General features: G+C 39.3%; 2 protein-coding genes across 5 annotated transcripts in view; one reads left to right on the forward strand and one right to left on the reverse strand.

The window, feature by feature from the left end:
* The window catches only part of DENND1A (DENN domain containing 1A), a 489,670-nt gene that overhangs the window by 450,206 nt on the left and 17,025 nt on the right, over positions 1-22,439 (reverse strand). For all 4 annotated transcript variants that reach the window (XM_040631857.1, XM_040631858.1, XM_040631855.1 and 1 more), the window contains exon 2: positions 1,951-2,021. In XM_040631857.1, the coding sequence (XP_040487791.1) occupies positions 1,951-2,021 (71 nt within the window). The remainder of the gene's footprint in view (positions 1-1,950; positions 2,022-22,439) is intronic.
* LOC121103098 (40S ribosomal protein S29-like) lies at positions 13,372-13,536 on the forward strand. The gene has a single exon (XM_040631860.1). The coding sequence runs from the start codon at positions 13,372-13,374 to the stop codon at positions 13,534-13,536; it is 165 nt and encodes a 54-aa protein (XP_040487794.1).

Consider the following 22,439-nt stretch of genomic DNA (forward strand, 5'->3'; position numbering starts at 1 on the left):
TGATTAAATTTAAACATGGACAACTGACATTATATCAACATTAAATTTTCTTATTTCAATAACTGTTCAATAACTCCACATTATATCAACATTAAATTTTCTTATTTCAATAACTGTACTAGAATTATGTAAGAAAATTCTTAGGAGATATATTCTGAAGAATGTAGGGGTAAAGGGTCACTATGTCTGCAACTTATTCTCAGACGGCTCAGCAAAAATTACATATACATATAGAGGGATAAAGCAAGTACGGCAAAAATGGGTAATAACTGATGAGCCTAAGGAAAGGGCATATGCACTCAACCATTCTTATAACGTTCATCTTTGAAAATATTTTCAAAATAAAAAAGTTTTTAAAATATACTAGAAGGGTTAAACAAAGAAGTTGTCTATGGGGCAGAGGAATTAGATGACTGCGATAAGAGAAAGACCTGGCATTTTGTTCATTCCTCCATCTTATTTGCACTTTTCTGATCTTGTTCTTTTTCCCAAAAAATTCACTTTAACTTTGGGAGGAAAAAAATCATAGAACACTGAAAGAGGAAACATTAGCAACTGTAAAATAAGAAACATTCTGTCCCCAGGTTTATCTGTCAAATCATAGCCATCATCAAATGGTTACTCTGCAAAGTAGGCCCACAGAGGTGCTGCTGCAGATATGTACCTAATAACAGATGCTTCCCAATGCAATGGTTTGCAGAATAAGAGGGATAACTTAACATGGATGCTAACATTCTACTTTTAGAATTTGTAACCTTCATTAGATAATCCAGAAAGTGGAACACACAGTTATCTCACTTCGGCTATTAAGAGAAATTCATTCATCTTAACAAATATCAGCGACATTATGCAAAGCCCTGCAGAGGACATGGGGAGATGTGCCCAACACTGTTACGGCCCTCAAGAAGGCAACTGAGCAGAATAAAGAAGACTTGAATCAAAAATCCTGGTTATTCCACACAGTACCTGTGTGATCTTGGCAAATTATTTGACCGGAGATTCTATTTTCTCATAGGTATAATGCAATGCCACCCAACTATCTTTAAAGGGTTGTATTGTAAGGATAAAATGTCAAGCACATAGGACAACAGAACAGATACTCAATAAAAGGCAGCTAATTTGTAAGTATTACAGTCTAACAGAATGAAATAGAAAATATTGCATAGTCAATTAAGTGGAATCTTGATTTCTCCAAGTTTCGAATCCAAGTCAATTCACTGTCCCTAAACACCAAGTAATACACACAACTGTTTGTGTGTGTGGACCAAGAGCTACTCCCTGACATACCTCTGGCAAATTCATCACTCTCTTAGTTACTAAGAAAAAGAACACTAGGTTACAGGGTTATTTTTTTTCTCATTAACCAAGAAGGATTTTAGTTGAGAATATACTCAGTCTTTGCAAGATACTCTAAACTTATCTAAGACCCTGTTGTCCAGGAATACACGTCCAAATTAGTCCAAAAGCTAAAGCCAAAGGAGATGTTTCCTTCAACTAATTTCCAACTTTTACCAGCAGACATAAAATTTACTACACTAAATCCATTTCAAACATCTCCTTCCCGTTTAGTGGCAGAGATTTCCCATTATATTATTTTGTAACCTAATTCTAAGCCTTCCTCATTAGCAAGATGACAATATTTCATACTAAGCAGCTGACTTCCAGGCATCTGTGAAAGATACAAACCAAAACCCAATGATTACAATGAATAAAACCATACTTCAAGCCTGTTATAGCAGTGACACTGTGCTTATGCTCCATTCCTTAGGATGATGTGGAATAAAAGGGAAAGACAATTAAATATATTTAAAGATAAATCACAGTTCAGAATATTCACGTATCCCACGTGCACAGCTATCTCCACCTGATCTCAGCCAAAAGGCCGAGAAGTGATGTCCTGCACAGCTATTTCATACAATAAACACGTATCATAATCAAACATGCAAATACCTGAAAGAGTGCTACCCGTCCTAGGATAGGCCACTTCAACATAGACTTCAAACGTGGTCTCTGGGTTCTGCCTACAAAAGAACAGATTATGATTACTGACAAGAATTGAGGCAGCATGGTATAGAACATGTGGGCTGTGGTATCAAGGCAGACCTTACTTAAAATCATTAGCTCCACAACTTAATAGCTGTGGAGCTTTGCCCAAGTTACTCAGCTTCTGAGCCATACCTTCCTAACCTAGAAAATGAAAACACCTGGGGCGCCTGGGTGGCTCAGTCGGTTAAGCATCTGTCTTCAGCTCAGGTCATGATCTCAGGGTCCTGGGATGGAGCCCCAAGTCTGGCTCCCTGCTCAGTGGGGAGTCTTCTTCTCCCTCTCCCACTGCCTGTACACCCCACCCCACCCCTGCCACTTGTGCTCTCTCTCTTCTCTCAAATAAATAAAAATCTTTAAAAAAAATAATGAAAACACCTAACCAGAAGAATTATTGTGAAACTAAAGAACACACACAGGAAGTGTCTAGGTACAATGCCTGACAAATAATAGGCTAGCTGTGATTACGATTTCACAGGTGTCATATTTTGAATTTACACAGCTGTATCTCCAAAGCCATAGGTAGAATTTTGAGGAAACTGAAACCAAGGCAACACTAGCACAAAGTACCTTCTCCCACCTATTCCAGGATAAAACACATATGACGCAGTTAACTTGCTTATTTATAGGTGTTAAAGACTGAAATGAGAAACAGTATCCTAAATCACTAGACTATTACAAAGACAGGATTCTAATCTAAATATAAGATACTGTTTCCACACAGGGGGCTTCACCTATTGGCAACAGCAAGTATATGAATGTTCATTATTATATCCTTTTACCTCTTTAGGTTATAAATATTTCATAATAAGCCTGAAAAAGATCACAGCACTAACAGAATATTAACAGTTGTTAATTCTGAATGATAAGAACATCGGGTTATATTAGCTTTGAGTTTTCTCTTTGATTCTGAAACTACAATAAAAAAGATATTTCCAGATTGACTGAAAATGGTTTAGAAGAAAATGTTATACTTCCAAATGTTTATAACTGAATTCTATTTTAAACCTAACAAGAAGGCTCAGAAACTTTTGAGTCACCTGATCAGATCTAACGGTGAATTTCAATCAAATAAATACCTTGAATCTGCCCAGTAGATTCCACTTCTCAAAATAACTCTCATTCATTCATTTCCACCTCATTACAATCCTATGAGGACAGGTGGATCAGTTATTATTCTCACCATACAGGTGAGGAACCTGAGGCAAAGAGATTCTATGTAACTTGTCGATGATCCCACAGCTAGTTAGAAACACAGCCAGAACCAGAATTCACCCTCCTGGAGCTCAAATTCTGTGCTTCATTGATTCTAAGATGAACTTTTTCCCCCACATTCCCACATCTCTTACAACCTATTGCATCTTACAATGCTAGATGCAGTATTTTTTTTTCTTTCTTAGTAATACATATAATGGTGCATTTTACAAATAATGGCTCTTAGATTCAATAAAATATGTTAATATTCCCTCTACTTCCGGGGCGCCTGGGTGGTGCAGCCGTTGGGCGTCTGCCTTCGGCTCAGGGTGTGATCCTGGCGTTCTGGGATCGAGCCCCACATCAGGCTCCTCTGCTATGAGGCTGCTTCTTCCTCTCCCACTCCCCCTGCTTGTGTTCCCTCTTTCGCTGGCTGTCTCTGTCAAATAAATAAAATCTTTAAAAAAAAAAAAATTCCCTCTACTTCCTTAGAAGTAGAAAAGTGTGTTTTGTCAATCAGGAATCTATTTCTCTTGTGAAGGATCACCATTCCTTCAATGAAGAGAAACTTAAGCTTTTGCTTTAAACAAGTACCTACAGCGAAAAAGAGTTGGCTGCTCTAAAGTTCAAGGTATTTAAATATACCTTGTCATGTATAATCTTAAAAATCAGACAGTAAAGCAGAGTATTTTACTTAATAGTCTAAATAAAACAAAGTAAACTGAAGTTTTAAGAGAGCCTTACAATTTTTGTGTGTTTTCCCTGTGGAAGGATACAAAAAGGTCTACCAAGTCAGCATCGTTTGGCCACCAAACACTGGAAAATGTCTTATGGAAATATCCCTTTCATTCAAATGATCTCAAAGTAGAGTGCTTGACTAAAGAAAGGAATGTTCTAAGGCTGTTTAAAGAGCATCAGGAAGACTCCTAAAACCTAAACATAGCCTTCTTGCGGTGCCTGGGTGGCACAGTCGGTTTAGTCAGTGTGCCCAACTCTTGGTTTCAGCTCAGGTTGTAATTTCAGGGTTGTGGGATCGAGCCCCACGTTGGGCTCTGAGCTGAGCACAGTCTGCTTAGGACTCTTTCTCCCTCTGCCCCTTCCCCCAAAATTGCACTTGTACACTCTAAAATAAAGCAATCTTTAAAAGAAAAAAACTTTGGGACACCTGGGTGGCTTAGTTGGTTAAGCATCTGCCTTCAGCTCAGGTCATGATCCCAGGGTCTTGGAATCGAGTCCCACGTCAGGCTCCTTGCTTAGCTGGGAGCCTGCTTCTCCCTCTGCCTGCCACACCCCCTGTTTGTTCTCTCTCTCTCTGACAAGTAAATAAAATTTTTAAAAATTAAAAAAAAAAAAAACTTTTTCAATAAACAGCTTTCTTAAGCTGATTTTACAACTGGCTGAATTTCACCTCAAAATTTCATTTGGAAAATTGAAGTAACAAACACGCCCATATAAAGATGTTACATAAATTTTTTAACACTGGAGCTCTGATACATTAACCTGTGCCATTAGGTTAAGGCATTTTGTACAGACCTGCTATGTCTCTAAGTGAAGACTGGCCTGACATTGTCTATACTCACTGCCTCTGCTTCATCTCCCTTTCTCTAACACACTTCAACCAGGCTTCTGAACCCACCACAGCACCAAAACAACTTGTCACGATTACCAATGGCCACATTGCCAAAATGTGCTAAAATGGCCAATTCTCAGGGTTTGTCTTACTCGACGTAAGACATCAGCATTTGACACAGTTGATAGATTTTCCCGCCTTGAGACACTTTCTTCTCTTGCCTTCCAGGATATCACTCTTTATTGGCTGTCCTACCTTACTGGCTGCTCCTTTGTTAAATCCTCCTCATGTAACTCTCCTACCCTTGAATTTAGTCCTGGACCTCTCCCTCTCTCTACTCATTACTTAGATGATCTCATTCAGCCTCATGGCTTTAATTACCACGCAAATGCTGACAAGCCCCAAAATCATGTCTCCAACCTGACTTCTTCCCCGTCTCCAGATTCCCTTATCCACTGCCTACTCAACATCCCCACTTGGGTATTCAAGAAGCATTTCTAATTTAACGAATGGTGCTTTTCTTCCTCAAACCTGTGTCGCTTGAATTCCACCAATTATTCAGACCAAAAAAATACTTGGTATCATCTTTGACTCCTCTTTTATATATATATGCCACAATCATTTACATGTCACAATCAGCAAATTCTATTGATTTGATCATCAACATATATCCAGAATCCGAATGCTTCTCAGCATCCCCAACCCTACTACCCTTGCCAGATCACCATCTCACCTCGATGACTGCAACACTCTAACTGATCTTGCTGCTTCCTCTCTTGCCCTCCTTTGATCAGATTTCAACTTAGTCGTCAGTAATCCTTTTATTGTAAAGGTCAGTTTAGGTCAGTCCTCTGCCTAAAACCTCCCTAAAGTACCCCCTATTACTCCGAGTCAAAGTCTTAATTCTAGAGATGGATGATGGGGATGGTTGCATGACAGTATGCACACCTTTAATACCACTGAACTGAACACTACAAATATGGCTAAGATGGTAAATTTCACACGTATTTTATAATTAAAAAAACAAAAAGAAAAACAAAAACTGAGGGGGCAGAAGTCCTTATAGGGTCTACATGATCTGGCCTCTTCCTCTCTCTCCAACTTCATTTCATACCTTTTTCCCCCTGCTCACAGCACTCCAGGCACACTGTCCTTCCTTCAGCTCCTCAAACACACCAAACTCATTCCTATCTAACGGCCCTTTGCATTGATCTTCATTTAGGTAGCCCTTCCTGTCATTCAAAACTCAGCTTCTATTTCACCTCCTCAGAAAGGCCTTCCCCAATACACTCTCTACCATCTAATTTTAATTTCCCACAGCATACCTATTACAGTCTTGGTCATTGTCAGTCTCTCTCCTATGAATGTAAACTGCAAGTGAAGGATTTTGTCAATCATACCCACTAGTGTTTCCCAGGTACCTAAACAGTGCCTGGGACATAGCCACTGAGTAGAAGGAAGACAGGAAGTACAGACCAGCCTTTCCTAGGGTCTGAAAGACTTCAACAAATGATAGGAGTGATTATACGCTTCCGTGATTCTCAACCTTCAGCATGTGAAAAGAGAGTTTTCCAGAGCTAATCCAGAGTCTGGCAGGGGCGGGGAAGCCCAAGAATCAGCATTTCTAACAAGTAGCCAAATACTTGTTTACTAACAGGTAATACTGATGCTGTTGGACTAGCGATCACACTTTAAGAATGAACCACTGATCAAGTTAAATGGAATTCTTCTTCCAAATAATTTAGTACATAAAACAAAATAAACTTAAGGTATACCTTAATAATCAACAGTGCTTTTGCAATAAAACAGATTTCAGAGAAAAATAGCATTTGTAGAAGCACTGAAGCTTACTCCTCTTCTGTTGCTATCCATAGTTACTGCCTCATCCTAATGAGTAATAATAAAACTACCTAAGTTTTTCACTCAGTTCAAATAGTTGCCAGAGTTCTATTACATGGAGCCAAAGATTATGACAGTTTCTTAAAAAAAAAAAAAAGGCAAAAGCTGACTAGAACAGTAAGAACAAATTGGACTATAATTATAAGTTATAGTCATGCTTATCCATGATCACTTACATGTTGCCTTATGGAAGAAGTGGTGACTAATGTTGTGACAAGTTATATAACATACCAACAAATATACATAAGTTATTTTAAGGGCCAGTGAAGCCAATGCAGATGGAAGCATTTTCTATTTCTCTGCAAATCAAAAAATAAATTTAAAAGTGTCTCTTCTAAATGCAAATGGCCAAGAGACTCTTAATATTTTCATTAAGTCTATAAACAACTAAGACTAACAATTTCCAGAGAGTCTCTGAGACTACCTTGAAACTGCTTATTTCCTCCATTACTCTTCAAGATGCTCAATATTTTTAACTACTTGGCTAAAGGAACCGAAAAACCTATTTCTGTCCTATTAACACTCACTGCTAATTCAGTACATGTAATGATGCTGAGAATACCATATTCAGAGCCAATTTTCCAATATGGACCCAAGTTTTCCCAGAACACTTTATGATATAGCTTAACATATTACCATGGAAATGTCCTGGTTCTGCCATGATATCCCACTATTAATTGCCTTACATTTCTATACCTCAATGATCTGGAACCCTGCCTACCTGCCAAGCAACTTTTTTTTGCCACCCACCCTCACCTCCTGCAGTCCTATACCCTAGCATCCAGCTGTACAGAACTACTTGTAGCCCGCTCCACAAACCATCTCTGGTTCACTAGGAGCACCACTAACTGTACTACTTCCACTACTGACTGTTTCTATGTGCCAGGCATGATGCGAAGCACCTTACATGCATTATCTCAGTTAATCTTCAACTACCCTATATGTGTTTGCCCAATTTAAAGAGGACACTGGGACACCCGAGTGGCTCAGTTAAGCGTCTGCCTTCAACTCAGGTCATGATCCCAGGGTCCTGGGATGAAGTCCTGAATCAGGCTCCTCCCTCAGCAGGGAGCCTGCTTCTCCCTCTGCCTGCAGCTCCCCCTGCTTGTGCTCTGACAAATAAATAAATAAAATCTTTTTTAAAAAGGCTATCACTTAAAAAAAAAAAAAAGAGGACGACACTGAAATTCAGGATAAACTAGCCAAAGTCAAAGCAAAGGAGTAGCAGAATCAACATGAATCATCCAAAAACCCTAACCACTTTACCATTTGACATTATTGACATTATTCAGACGCGCTTCTACAAGGAACAGTCTTTCCAGTCTTTTGCACTTGACAAATTCATTCATCAAGCCTCAGCTCAGGCATTTCCTCCTTTCTGGGAAGCCTTTCTCAATCCCACATACCCAAAGCACAGACGGGGTTAAGTGCCCCTCCTCTACATTCCCAGTGCACCCTGTGCTTCCCCCCCCCTCTTGCTGTTCTTACCACATTCAACCCTGATGCAATTACAATTACCCGGGGGGGCTTTTAAAAGTCCTAATGCCCAGGCCACACCCCAGAACAATTAAATCAGAATCTCCAGGCACCAGTATTTGTTTAAAGCTCCCCTAACTTATTCCAATGTGCAGCCAGTGGAGAACCACCCATATACCTCTGATTAAATATCCACCTTCCCCTCTAGACTGGCAGCTTCTTGAGGGCACCGACTGTCTTCTCATAACCCTGGTCTGACACCTGGCATAGTTAAGTGTTTGGTGAATGAGTCTTCCTCCAACACCTGACGTGTGGTTTCCAGCTCCCAGTAACTGCTTCTCTCTCTCTGACAAGAGGTAATTTACTGGATACACACTGCTTACACATGACTGTTACTCTTTAAAGATACTTTCCTTTAGAGTCAAAGGTATCAATAAGTTACACCTGCTGACAACAGCCTTGGCTCTTAAATACAGAAAAATGACACACGAACAGCTAAAATGTGCTTGAAAGAACGGAGGTCTGTTCAGTTCTTGCTTCTGGGAGAATGAAGCCTGAAAGTAAGCCAAGAGAGCATTTCTATTCAATACCACTCTTCTGAACACAATTCTCAGTGATTCACTGGAAGGGCCATGCTCAGTGCTCAGGGCCATGTTCTCAAAATGATTAAGTACACTCAGCTTGAAGTCATGAAACAGACAAAGGCTTTGACAATATTCAGGCAGCAGGAAAGCTTAATGGGTTTTTTTGTTGTTGTTGTTTTAGAGTATCATGCTATTGATCACTCTGCTGGATCATCAGCTTTCAATTAGGATCTACTTTTCTTCAATTACAACATATTATGAGATTAGGAGAAAAATATAACACTAACTCCTCATAAAAATGAATCTTTGCTGCATATGGTAACCACGTTGTAATGTAGGCCCTCATCCCTTTAAGTGCTATTTAGAGCTACAAATTGAAACACACACAGTGTTAGGACCCCTTACTCATTTCACAGCCATCAAATCTTCAAACCAGCTAATATCTATCAAGCAAAATAGCAACCTATTCTCTATAATGATCTGACTTCACCACACTGTTTCTTTAGTTACAAACTTAGATGCTAAGGGAGCTGAGGTAAATTTCAAACTTCATACCAGTTGAACCGTCTTAAAGTTGACAACATAGTCAAGAGAAACTGTATACACTTCAGAACATGCTAGCAAACATCACCTACTAAACATTGATTCCTTTAAGCCAGACAAACAAGCAAAAGGGTAGTGTTAATATTTCCAACAAGTCTCCATTTGTTTCAGTGAACTCTGAAATTAAAGCCGTTTTTCCAGGCTGAAAATGCTGTATCAAAGGGTGCTTTCTAACCCGTAACAAGTTAACACCTCCATAGAAGAATGCAGTCATTGTTGAGACTTGTTAGAAAATGATTAACTTAGTTGAGTAATTATACAAACAAGTCGTTTCAAGATTTTACACTTAACTTTTCATTTCTAATAATGCTCTCAGGATCAGATTAATAAAGATACACAGATCCTGCTCTGCGAGGAGTTGCAACATTTCACCTTTCCATATACGCCTATGGAAAGAGTCTCGTGCCACCCTGCACAAAGCAAGGTAATGGAAGAAATTTAGTTGAGTTCCAAGAAGAGAAACAGTGTCTGCACACTCAGCAATGTGCAATACTCCATACATTTTTTTAAAGATGTATTTATTTATTTTAGAGAGAGAATGTGTGCTGTGAGAGCAGGGGGAGGGGCGATGGGAGAGGGAGAGAGACTCTGAGACTCCCCTCTGAGCACAGAGCCTGACAGAGGGCAAGACCCTGAGATCATAACCTCAGCACAATCAAGAGTCCAACGCCCAACCAACTGAGCTACCCGAGTGCCCCAATTCTCCGTACTGTTATAAGAAATTCTCCACCGTGCTAAGCAGTGTAAAATATAGACTTTTCAATCATATTAATAACATTTGCGAAGATGTATCTATTTCGTTAACATTTTTGTCCTTAAAAAATATTTAAAAGCCTTCCTTTCCCTAACTTTTCCTCTGTTCTTCCTGAACAATTTAGTCCTAAAGTTATTACATAGGCAAAGCAAGGTAGATGTCCATGTGGGCAATGGCCCAGTGTGGGGTGTCAGAGCCTGAGCAGGGTGAGGAAAATGTCCCTCAAGGACCCTGACAAGGGATGTCAGAACATGAGCCGGGTAGGAGGCTATCCATGCTAAGGGGTGGCCTGGCAATACAATGCCAAATCCAAGTAGAAAGGAAGGCATTCGCTCAGGGGGAGCAGCCTGGTATGGGGAGCCAGAACTCGTATAGAGTGAGAAATGTGTTCAAACACAGGGATGGCCAGGCCTGAAACATAAGTGGAGTGAGGAATGTGCCCCACAGAGGTACAAGGGTGTGAGAGCCCAAGGGGGTGAGGAGCACGTCCAAGCACAAGGGCACACCCTACAGTGGGGTGTGGAAGCCTGGGTAGGTATGAAGAGTTTGGCCATGTGGGTTTGGGGCAGGCTTGTTCAGCATGATGGGGAGTCAGAGTCCAAGCAAGGTACCCACAGGGCAGTGGGGAGGGCAGGGGCACATCAAACCACCGGAGTAGGTACAATAATCCTAGGAAAGCAAGGTGAAAGAGGAGAACATCCATATGGGGTAGAGATGAAGGGGCCCAAGACCAGTAAGAAGGGCCTGCTTTCTCACAAATGAAGTTAACAAGAAACTAGAATGAATTCTACAGAGTTGGATTTGAATTGGAGGTATTAGTGTGAACTCAAGGTGTTCAATAAATATATAGATAAGGAAATAAAGTGTAAATGTAACCTGACTTTTAAACTCTCATATATTTCCCGGCTCTGTCCACTGACAAGGCCTCATAGCAGCAACACCCCAATAGCAATGAGTATATCTAGTACCCAGACGTTGAGTTCTAAATACAACTCTTCTCTAACAGGAACCAGAACTCCTTGGGGAAATAGCTGATTCCAGGGCTGGGGCAGAGAAAGTACAAAATGAGCTGGAACATCTTATTGTGTCAGAAAGCAAAGAAGTGCTCAAAGAATGATGGCAACTATCAAAAGACCAGCTTGAAAAGGCTCCCACTGGCCAGATCTGGGGTAATTTCAGCGTCGAATTCAACAATGACATTAACAGATTATTAACCCACCAAATAAAACAGGAAACCATAAGTCCACATTGATATAAATAAGTGAATTGAAAACTGAATGAGAAATGGACCATTTACAGTTTCAAAGTAACTTCCCACCTACTAATTGCAAGAGGGAGAAGAGTAACTTTTTAGTGTAGAAGTTTAGCAAAAACTACCTTAATCAACTCATTAAAGTGATCAACATAAGTAATGAGACAAACTGTTAGAATGCAGTGGGAAAACAGCATCATTTCCATGACATTCCTGTCAAGGATGCTTCACCAGAATCTAATCTTAAGAAACATCAGACTATCAGATAAATTCAAATTGATGGGTCTTCTAAAAAATATCTGGTCTGTAAACTTTAAAAGTGTCAGGTCACAGAAATCAAGGAAAGACTAAAGAGCTCTTCCAGATGAAGGAAACCAAAGAGACATGACAACTGTACACAATGTATGATTCTGAACTGGATCTTTCTGCTATAATAAATAAATAAATGAATAAATAAATAAATAAATATTACTGAAACCACTGAAATTTGAATGGGTCTAAGGATTAAATGTAGTAATGCATCAATGTTAATTTCCTGATTTTGATGGTTAGATTGTGGTTTTATAGGACAATGTCCTTGTTTGTAGGAAAAGCCCACTGAAGTATTCAGGGGTGATGAAGCATCAGATCAGCACCTCCCTTGAAATTGTTTTGTTAAGTTCTTTATATTATTCACAGTGCATTGGATAGAATAGGGTATTTATTACCTTAGTAATGGGGAATAATTAGTTCTAGGCTGAGTACTGCTTCAATCCCACCTAACAAATCTTAAAATTAAAACCCAGAGGATCAAACTCTTTCATACTCAACTTATGAAATATATGAAACAATGGTTTTCAAAATATCAGGCAGCAAAGCACAGCAATCTCTTCAGAGATGGAAAACATTCGATTGCCTCAGATCACTGCCATAAGTCCAAGAATATTCATAAGAACACAAAAATACCCCACACCCAACAAAATTAAATACACAGTGTCTGGCAGTCAATAAAAAGATTACCAGGCACGCAAAGAATTAGGAAAATACAACCCATAACAAGAAAAGCCAACCTAGAACTTACATAGATGTTAGAATTAGAAGACAGGTTATTCAAACAGTTGTTCTAACTGTATTCCAAGTGTTCACAAAATTAAGAGACATAGGAGATTCAAAAAAGACCCAACTGAATTTCTAGAGATAAAAACAATGAAAAATCCACCAAATAGGATTAACTGCAGACTAAACACTGAAGAAAAGATTAGTGAACTTGAAGACATTGTTCTAGAAATTATCCAAGATGAAACACACAAAGGGGAAAAATTCAAACAAATTCAAAGCATCACTGACCTACGGAACAACTTCACACAGCCTAAATATATAAGTAATTGGAATCCCCAAAGGGGGGCAGGAGGCAGAAAAACTAATGATCAAAAACTTTCTAAATCTGATTAAAACAATGCACAAATGCAGAAATCTCAACAAACCCCAAGCACAAGAAACAGGAAGAAATCTAAGGCACATAATAATCAAATTGCTCAAAATCAGTATTAAAGAGAAAATCTTAAAAGCAGAACAAGAAACACAGGTTACATTCACAGGAACAAAGATTAGAATGACAGATTTCTTGTCAGAAACTAGGCAAATGAGTGAACAGTGGAGGAGCATCTTTTAAGTACTAAAAGAAACTGACAACCTTGAATTCTATTCCCAGAGAATATTTCAAAAGTGAAGACAAAATAAAGATTTTTCAGACATTACAAATGCTGAAAGAATTCATCAGCAGCAGACCTGTACTACAAGAAATGTTAGAAGTCCTTCAGACAAAAAGAAATGATGCCAGATGGAAATATGGACCTATACCAAGAAATAAAGAGCATCAGATATGGTAACTACATGAACTAAATAAGTCAAATGATCATCTCAACAGATGAAGATGGTTTCACTGGAGAATTCTACTAAACACTTAAAGAATTAATACCAATTCTACCTTCTGCCTTGTTGCATCTAAGAGGGAAAGATGGGTCACCAGCAGTTCTACTGGAGCCATCTGAGGAAATCTGGCCAGCGTTCTTGTTGCATCTGTTCAAACTTGCATGGTCTGATCCTGATATACGGCCTCAATATGTGCCCCCAGGGTTTCTGTCAGTACTCAAGGGATACAGGCTTCATTAAGTTGGATTAAATGAACTTCCTTGAATGGGTCATCCAAGAGACCTACCTACTGCAGATACCCAAGATACCTACCCTAATGTTAACTCACTGCACATAAAATAAAAATATTTCAATTAAAAAAAATACCAATTCTATACAGTATCTTCCAGAAAACAAGATGAAACACTTCAATTCATTTTACAAGGCCAGTATTACTCTAATACCAAAACCAGGCAAAGACAGTACCAAAAATATAAATTCTAGACACACACCACACACACTATAGATCGATATCCTTTTAGCCACAAAAATCCTTACAAAAATATTAGTAAACAGAATTCAACAAGATACGCCATGACAAGTGAACTTATTCCAGGGAAGCAAGGCTGACTTAATACTGAAAATCAATCAATACAGTCTATGCCATCTTAATAGGCTAAAAAAGAAAAATCAAAATTATAATATCAATTGATGCAGAAAAAGCACTTCATAAAATTCAACACACATTCATAATAAAAATTCAGAAAACTAGGGATACAGGGGATCGTCCTCAAGCTAATAAAGGACCTCTATGAAAAACTTATAGTTAACATTATACTTAATGGTGAAAGGCTGAATACTTTCCCTCTAAGATTAGAAATAAAGCAAGGCCATCCACCCTCACCACCTTGTCATTACATTAAATAGTTAAGTCAGGGCAATAAGGCAAGAAAAATAAAAGGCATACAGACTGAAAAGGAAGAAATCAATTTCTCCCCATTTGCAGACAACATGACCATCTATGTAGGAAAAAATTTGGAATTGAAATTGAGATAAGTTCATTCTCTTCTATCTACAATTCTTCCATTTTCATCTAATCTCCTTTCAGGACTTTTTTCTGTGCACTCCTTCTCTGTTAGTGTTCAAAAGCAAAACCATAGATTTGGATAGCTACAGATATGAGACTTCAAAAGCACAAACCAGGGGCATCTGGCTGGCTCAGTTGGAAAAGCATGTGACTCTTGAACTCGGGATTTTGAGTTTGAGCCCACGTGGGATGTAGAGATTACTAAAAATAATAAACTTTTAAAAAGCACAAACCATAATGTGAAAAACTGATGGGTTTGATTACATGAAAATTAAGAATTTCTGTTCAAAAAAGGAAATTTTTACTTAAAATGGAAATATTTTGTCCATTTACGTGTGTGTGTGTGTGAGTGAGAGAGAGAGAGAGAGAGAGAGAGACGTACGGGAAAATATCCAGCATCATTCCATTTTAACAGCAACTCATGTAACACCAAAGTTCTATGGGAACATGGCTTGAAAACTGCTATAAATTCATCCATCACGAAGAAGCAAAACAGAGGAATATTCCCTTAGAACATAAAGGGACCAGGGTTAAAAACAAGCTGAGTCAGATTCTCTCTCCTAAGAATCCAGAATTGACTCTCAGAGCTGGCATCATTTATACAACTTGCTCTGGAACTTAGGTCCGTTCCCTGTTTCAACAAAATCACCTGAAGAACCTTTTTGAAAACACAGATTCCCAGGTCCCAGAGGTTCTGGTTCAGAGGGTCTAGAGTGGGGTCCCAAAAAAAATTTTTAAGTTCCCCAGGTGATTCTGGTGCATAGCCAGCCATGTTTAGGACCCACTTAAATAACAGCGCTTAAAACTGAAAGAAGGAGGGAGACAGAAAATCCAGTGCAAGAGTCTGTAGGGTCCCTGACAGACTAGAAGAGCCTAAAGGTTGCGGGAGTGCTTTAAGGGCCTAATTATGGTACTTTATTAGCTGAGTGAGTGTTCAGGAGTGGGCAGGGTCTGTGTGACCAGCCATGGACACCCGTTCAAATGTCTGCCATCTCCTTAATATAAAGAGCACTAACAGAGAGGAAAGCAACTTTAATTTTCCTAATGATTTTCAGCCATGGTGTGTCTGCTTACTCACCCAGGTAAATAATATTCATTTTTAATTTAGGACATATTTTTCATAGTTTACCTATTCTCTAGATTTACAGATAGATGGTAATTAATCAGACATTAAAACTTATCAATATAAGGAAAGGCATCTTGGAATACCTAATGAGCCAAGTCCAGGCCCTTAGTTACTCTCTGAGAATTCCAATGACAAATGGAGGAACAAAACAATCCATAGACTCACCAAGTAACACCTCAGGGCAAAGTCAACATTAACACCAAGAATGCATACTGTAAAACAGCAAGAGGTATAAAAAGCAGGAGTCCTAGAATGGTGAAAACTACTTGCTTGCCCTGGTTCTGGCAATGAACTAGCTGTGCAGCTTGGAGCAAGAAATGAGAGCCAGGAGGTCTAAAACATGAGCACGTGGGGACTGGCTGTAGCACAGCTTCAAAGACCTCCCTCTGTAGGATCCAATTTCCCCATCTATGAACAGATCACTAAAAGATCTCTTCCAGTTCTGACACCTTGTAGCTCTAGCATTTTAAATCAAAAATATTTGCAAAAATCTTTTTTTTTTTTGCAAAACACAAAGTTATATTATAGTTGTTAATATGAAGGCTCATGATTTTTATATCAAAATATTGATTTAGGAGTGCCTGGCTGGCTCAGTCGGTTGAGCCTCTGACTCTTGGTTTTGGCTCGGGTCCAGATCTCATGGGTCTTGGGTCGCGCGCGGGATTGAGCCCCACATCGCCCGTACCTCAGCAGGGAGTCTGCTTGAAGGATTCTCTTCCTCTGCCCCTCCCCCTACAGGCACACACTCTAAAATAAGTAAACCTTTAAACATATATATATACACATTGATTTAGACTAATACAAATGCTAGCTTACAACTTGTAAAAGTTCTTTGTCCTGAATATCAATTCAACAAATACTTAAGTGAAAGACATTCACTTTTTTTTTAAGATTTATTTATTTATTTTGGGGGGAAGGGGTAGAAGGAGAGGGAGAGAAGCAGACTCCCTGCTGAGCAGGAAGCCTGATGTGGGGCTGGATGTTACAACCCTGAGATCATGACCTGATCAGAAATCAAGAGTTGGATGCTTAACTGACTGAGCCACCCAGGCGCCCCAACATTCACTTTTCTAGGGTAGTGGTTTTCAGTGTAGAGCCGAGGTGTATCGGAGGCCTTAGCGGAAAAGGGAAGGGGAATGAAAGAGACCCATCACATCGATCTACTTTCACTGGTTTTTTTTAAAGATTTATTTACTTATTTATTTATTTGAGAGAGCATGCATGCACACGCATGTGAGCAGGGGAAGGAGCAGAGGGAGAGAAGCACACTCCTCGCTCAGCAGAGCCCCACACTGGGCTTGATCCAGCAAACGTCAGATCATGACCTGAGCCGAAACCGAGACTCGGACGCTCAACCTACTGAGCCACCCAGGCACCTGTACTTTTACTGTTTTATGTCTAAATTTTAAAGAAGGCTCCTCTGACACAGGGTTCCACACCTTAACCAAAAAAAAAAAAAAAAAAAAAAGAGTTCAAAAAGCATATATGCAAACAAAACAAACATATACGATAGGTATGTTTATTATCCAGTTCACCAGTGAAGAAACTAAGGTACAGACAGTTGAAGTACTTGTCTGAGCTCACACACTCAGGAAATGAGGAAGCTGGGACCAGAACCCAGGCATTTTGGTTCCAAAGTCCATGCTCCTAACTACTACGCTAACATTCTACATGCCGCAACACGGTTCAGAAAAGAGAGACGAAAATATAACACGAATCTCCAAGACTCCCAAATGCACTGGGAAATAAAGATACTAATTAGCATGACAAGCAAGGTTGTTTGCAACTGAGCCTCAGCTAGACCCTTCAGTCAGCTTCTGCCACCACCAGCTACCAACACACAACACGTACCTCCCGCACTGCAGTCACACTGACCTCGTCAGGCCTCAATCACCTGCGCCTTTTATGTATATTTACCATTTACTGAGCTAATTCGGAAGGGCTGGGAACTGTGCTGAGCATTTTATATACCACACCTCATTTTATCTACATGACAATCCTGTGAGGTAAGGGAGTGTTTGCGGACTTTACAAAATAGTCGTAGAGAACTTAAATAGCTTGCTCCAAGGACAATTATCTAGTAAGTAGCTGTGTATGAACTCAAACCCAGGTCTGTTGTGACTTCAAAAGGTTACGTTCTTCATCACGATTTCCTTCCTAAAATGTGCTCTCTCACCAAACATCATACTCACTTAAGATGTATCTACAACAGTGCTTAGCAAACAGGAGGCACTGGAGATATTTGCTGAAATCAATGAATAAATGAACAAATGCCTCCTCCTCTCGAGGCCTCTCTGACTTCCTTACGAAACTCAGCGGCTCTCTCTACGCTGTCACAAGACTTGTTTCAAAGCTCTCCTATAAGGTTTCCCAGGAGGTATTCCATGCTTTCTACTTATACGTACACATTACCCACTGGACTGGAACCCTGTTTCACTTCAACTTTGTATTCTCAGCCTCTAACAAAAGGCCTGGCTTTTAACAAGCAGTCAGTAAGTTTGTTAATTGAATGAATTTCCCTGAGGAGAAGTGAGATGAATAAGAGACTCATGATTCATATTAAAACTTCTTTTTCCTCAAGAAATAAACAACATTCAAAGCTGTGATATACTCAAATGTGTGCTCTATAAATATTTTTAGGTTTCGACTATCATCAGAGGCATCTAAATTTAACTCATTCAACACATATTTATGAGTAATCTAAATACATACATATAATGGCTCTTAAGGAGCTTACAACCTAGTCAAGGAGATAAAACATAATAAAATGCAAAAGTAAACAGTCAAACATGAGCTGCCATGAGGAAATACATGACTAGGTGCCACATAATTGGTAAAACAAAACGCTGTGGGCTTGCAACTTGCACCCTCATCCTGGCCGAAGGCCATGGGTCTGACTACCTGTGGACAGTCTACAATGAGGCTCTTTACAGACAACACCGAAATGAGGAGGAGAGCAAGGGACAGTACAGTGTGTTTTCCATACAAAAGTATTTAATTCAGTTTTTAAAACCGTCCTTAATCTGACATGTTCTTCCTGCTCTTTGCTATAAAAATATAATTTCTTTTCAAAAATAATGATGATGGGAGATAATCACTTCTTTCTGGTTCCACAAAACTTGTTTTTAAGATTTTATTGATGCAAACATTCCGAACATTTGGGAACTACCGAGCTAGGACACTCTGTGATGCTTCTCTTGAACAGGGAGAACTTGAAGTGAACACTGCAGAGTGAACAGGATTTGGCTGGGGGGGGGGGGGGGGGGGGGCGGCAGGAGATTTCAAGCAGGGGAAATGGCCTGATAAAAATACAGAGGTGTAAGTGTTCGTGTAAAGTCTGAAGAAGAGTAACTAAATCAGGTTGAAACTTGGAAAAACTGTAGCCGTGAATTCCACTTCTGGCAATATGACAAGCTAAGTACACTTCTGATCCTCTACTAAAAACAATTGTAAATAACGGATGTTTTTATCTTCTCAAATACATACACTGACGAGCTTGGAAGGAAATAAGGAAGATTCAGATGAAGAACTTAATGAAGTTAAGAACCCAACACGGTAAAAAGCGAAACACAAAAACTAGCTTTCCCCTTGAAGGCATTTACATTGCCCAATGCAAGATTCACTCTTCCGATTAAATGGCGCTCAAGGAATACAAGGCAAAAGTAACATCCAGCCTGAGGGAGAAAGTATAATATATGCTCCTCCTTCATAATTTAAACTGGGACTACAAAGGTGATCAAGATAGAAACCCATCCACACACATACACCTCTCAGGAACTATAATGAAAACAATTACTCTCAAACCTTGGCAATCTTCCTGCAAGTTCAACCACAAGCTGGCCCTCACAAGGGACTGCTACCGAATGGCCAAAAACCTCAACCCAGGAATGCAAGTTGAAGTGGTCACAAACTGAAAGTGGCCACAGAACACTAGCAAAAAAATATGTAAACCTTCTCTGGAAAAATTCACTTCAACCTTGGCCTAAACATACATACATACACACACACATACACACACACAGTTTCAAGAAATAGTTTGTGGGCAAAAATTAGAACCCTCCGGGAAACAAAGCCCATAAATAAGAAACTCAGAAATAAAAGATGGCAGAATCAGACTTTTGAAGACTTCAGATATTGGAATTATGAGAGACAGGACATGGAATGTTCAATAAGCTTAAGGAAATAAAAGGATTGAAAATGAGTAAAGAGTAAAACTACAACATGATCAAGCAAAATTGAAAAAGAACAAAGTATATATCAAAATAAGAAAAAAATAACTCAATGGTTGGCTAAGAGCAGAAATGTCACAACCAACGTTAATTAGAGACACAACCAAAGTGAATTAGTGAATTTACAGAAATTATACAGAACAGTGTTTAGAGACAGAAATTATAAAAAAGCAAAAGACAAAGATCCAGAAATTCTAAGACTAGTCAATATTCCAGAAGAGGTAAAGAGAATGGGGCACAACCCAAGCTGGTTTTAAGGCTCTATTTACCTTTTTGGATTCCCATCTTCACTTAGTTCTTGGTATGAAAAGAACTGAAAATTTTCCAAAACTGACAATGGTTACATATTCACATATTCAAGGAGTCCAATGAATGCAGAGCAGGATAAATAAAAAGAAATCTGGAAGTTCTGCTTCCAAGTAAAATATAGTAGGCACACTCCACCTTGTCTCTCACAGCTATAAAATACATCTATACAACCAGGGTAGAACTCACGGAGCACCTATGTGAGGAACCAAAAAAGGTAAACAATAGTAGACGGATTGGGATAGAAGACTAGAATTCAAGGGGCACCTGGGTGACACGGCAGTTAAGCATCTGCCTTCGGCTCAGGGCGTGATCCCGGCGTTATGGGATCGAGCCCCACATCAGGCTCCTCCGCTGGGAGCCTGCTTCTTCCTCTCCCACTCCCCCTGCTTGTGTTCCCTCTCTCGCTGGCTGTCTCTATCTCTGTCGAATAAATAAAATCTTTAAAAAAAAAAAAAAGACTAGAATTCAAAATCTCACCAAATCAGTGATAAACCATACGTTTACCATTTTCTTTCGTCTGGTATCACTCAGCATGGACATAACGCAGCACAAAAACTGGAAGTTGACAACAGCATAGACAGAGTTCCAGGAAAAGCATTCTAGTTCAGGCTCAAGGAATGGGAAAGCAGGAGAACATACAGAAACCTAAAGCAGTAAGTGAAGAACCTTCCTCAAAAAAAAAAAAAAAAAAAAAAAAAACATTCCTTTCCAAACAGTAATGTAACCCTAAGAGAATGGGGCAAATCCCAATTACTTTCCTTTCCTCTGTGTCCTCCCACTGCCAGGTCTGAACTACAGATGTAGCCGTGGGAAGTGCACAGCAGAACAGGATAAATAAAGCCCCCGTTTTCTGGCCAACAGAACTAACGGGGAGCCCCAGGGAACTAGGGAGATAACAGAAGGAGGGAAGCTCAGGAAGATGACCCCATAAAGTTGGTTTTGAACACCAAGGCCCATCTCTGAGTCTATCAGGAAAGCATGAGGGTGCCAGGTGCTCCACATTTTTACTAACACTTCATAATGTAAGTCTCTTTAATTTTAGCCATTCTACTGGATGTGTCAGAGCTTTCTCAAGGTAGTTTTAATTTGCATTTTCCCAATGACTAATGATGTTAAGCATCTTTTCATAAGCTTATTTGCCATCTGTAGATCTTCTTTGATAAAGTGTTCAAATCTTTTGCCCATTTTTCTTTATCGGATTGTTTGTCTTACTGAGTTGTAAGAGTTTATAAATTGAGTTTTTAGAACTCAGTGACTTGTCATTTCCCTAAAGAGTGTCTCTTTGGATGAGCAAAAGATTTTCATTTTGATAGTCTAATGTATCAATTACTCTTGTATAGTTTCACTTTTGTGTCCTACTTAGGAAGGTAAATTTGACAGCACTTTATCATAATACTGAAGGGACAAGTAATATGGCAGATATTGAAGAGAACACCTAGATTCCTGCCTTGCATGAATGAATTAATGCATATCATACCAAAACCATTTTCTCAAAGGACATCCACAACTCACTGTTAAACCACATTGTCTCCTCTGGATTCCCATTTCTACTGACAGCCCCACAGCATTCTCCACTGCTTATCTAAGTCTCTTCTTTCCCCCTAGGTTCAAACCTTGAACTGTGCTTTGCTATACTCAGCCTGAAAACAACTCTCATAGCTTCATTTTCTTCCTCCGTGCCAATGATTTCCAAATCTCTATGCTCTCTTCCTAATAACAGTGGCATCCAATATTTACTCACGGCCTTACTATATGACAGGCACTAAGCCCACCTTCTAACTGCCTGTTGTGTTCTTCTCCTCAGCCCTATCATTAGTTTACAGTCAAACAAAGTCATTCTTCTTGACCTGCCAGTTCCCCCTCCTGACTCACCAGTTTCTGTCCATGAGGTTTTGATGCTCCCAAATTGAAAACCTTGATATCGTCACCTTTTACTTTAGTTCCTCTTCTCTCCCCCATATTCAATTTAATTTAACAGTTCTCCAGTTATGCTACTTAAATCACTGCAGGTTTAGGAACTAGACTGAAGGGCCAAAAATGGCTACTTCCCAATTTGCATGAAAAAATAACGTAATCTACTTTAAGTTTTCCTACCATAAATTTTTCTTAAGCCCTTCTCACTCCTATTCTGTCTATTCTAAAATATAATATAAAATATCTGATTTGGGGGGAAAATGTAGTTTGACATTTAATGTATAAATATTTCAGAGTATTCCACACAATACCATGACTTTTAGGTACTCCATCACCTGAACATGTTTGAGCAGCACTGAGCTAATAATGTGCAACTCATATTCCTGCTAAATTGTTCTTTCCTACGCAATATGAAACTTTTCCAATGAGGAAGTCAGACCAAGGTAGGAAAGGTGAGGCCAATTTGCCAGAGAAAACGTTAAGAAGTAGGCCATCAGAACACTATAAAT

Source organism: Ursus maritimus, unplaced genomic scaffold (assembly GCF_017311325.1).
Source record: "Ursus maritimus isolate PB19 unplaced genomic scaffold, ASM1731132v1 scaffold_17, whole genome shotgun sequence".
NCBI classification, from domain to species: domain Eukaryota; kingdom Metazoa; phylum Chordata; class Mammalia; order Carnivora; family Ursidae; genus Ursus; species Ursus maritimus.

Excerpts from the sequence above, each read along its gene's own strand:
- LOC121103098 (XM_040631860.1), top strand. The coding sequence starts at position 13,372 with ATGGGTCACCAGCAGTTCTACTGGAGCCATCTGAGGAAATCTGGCCAG.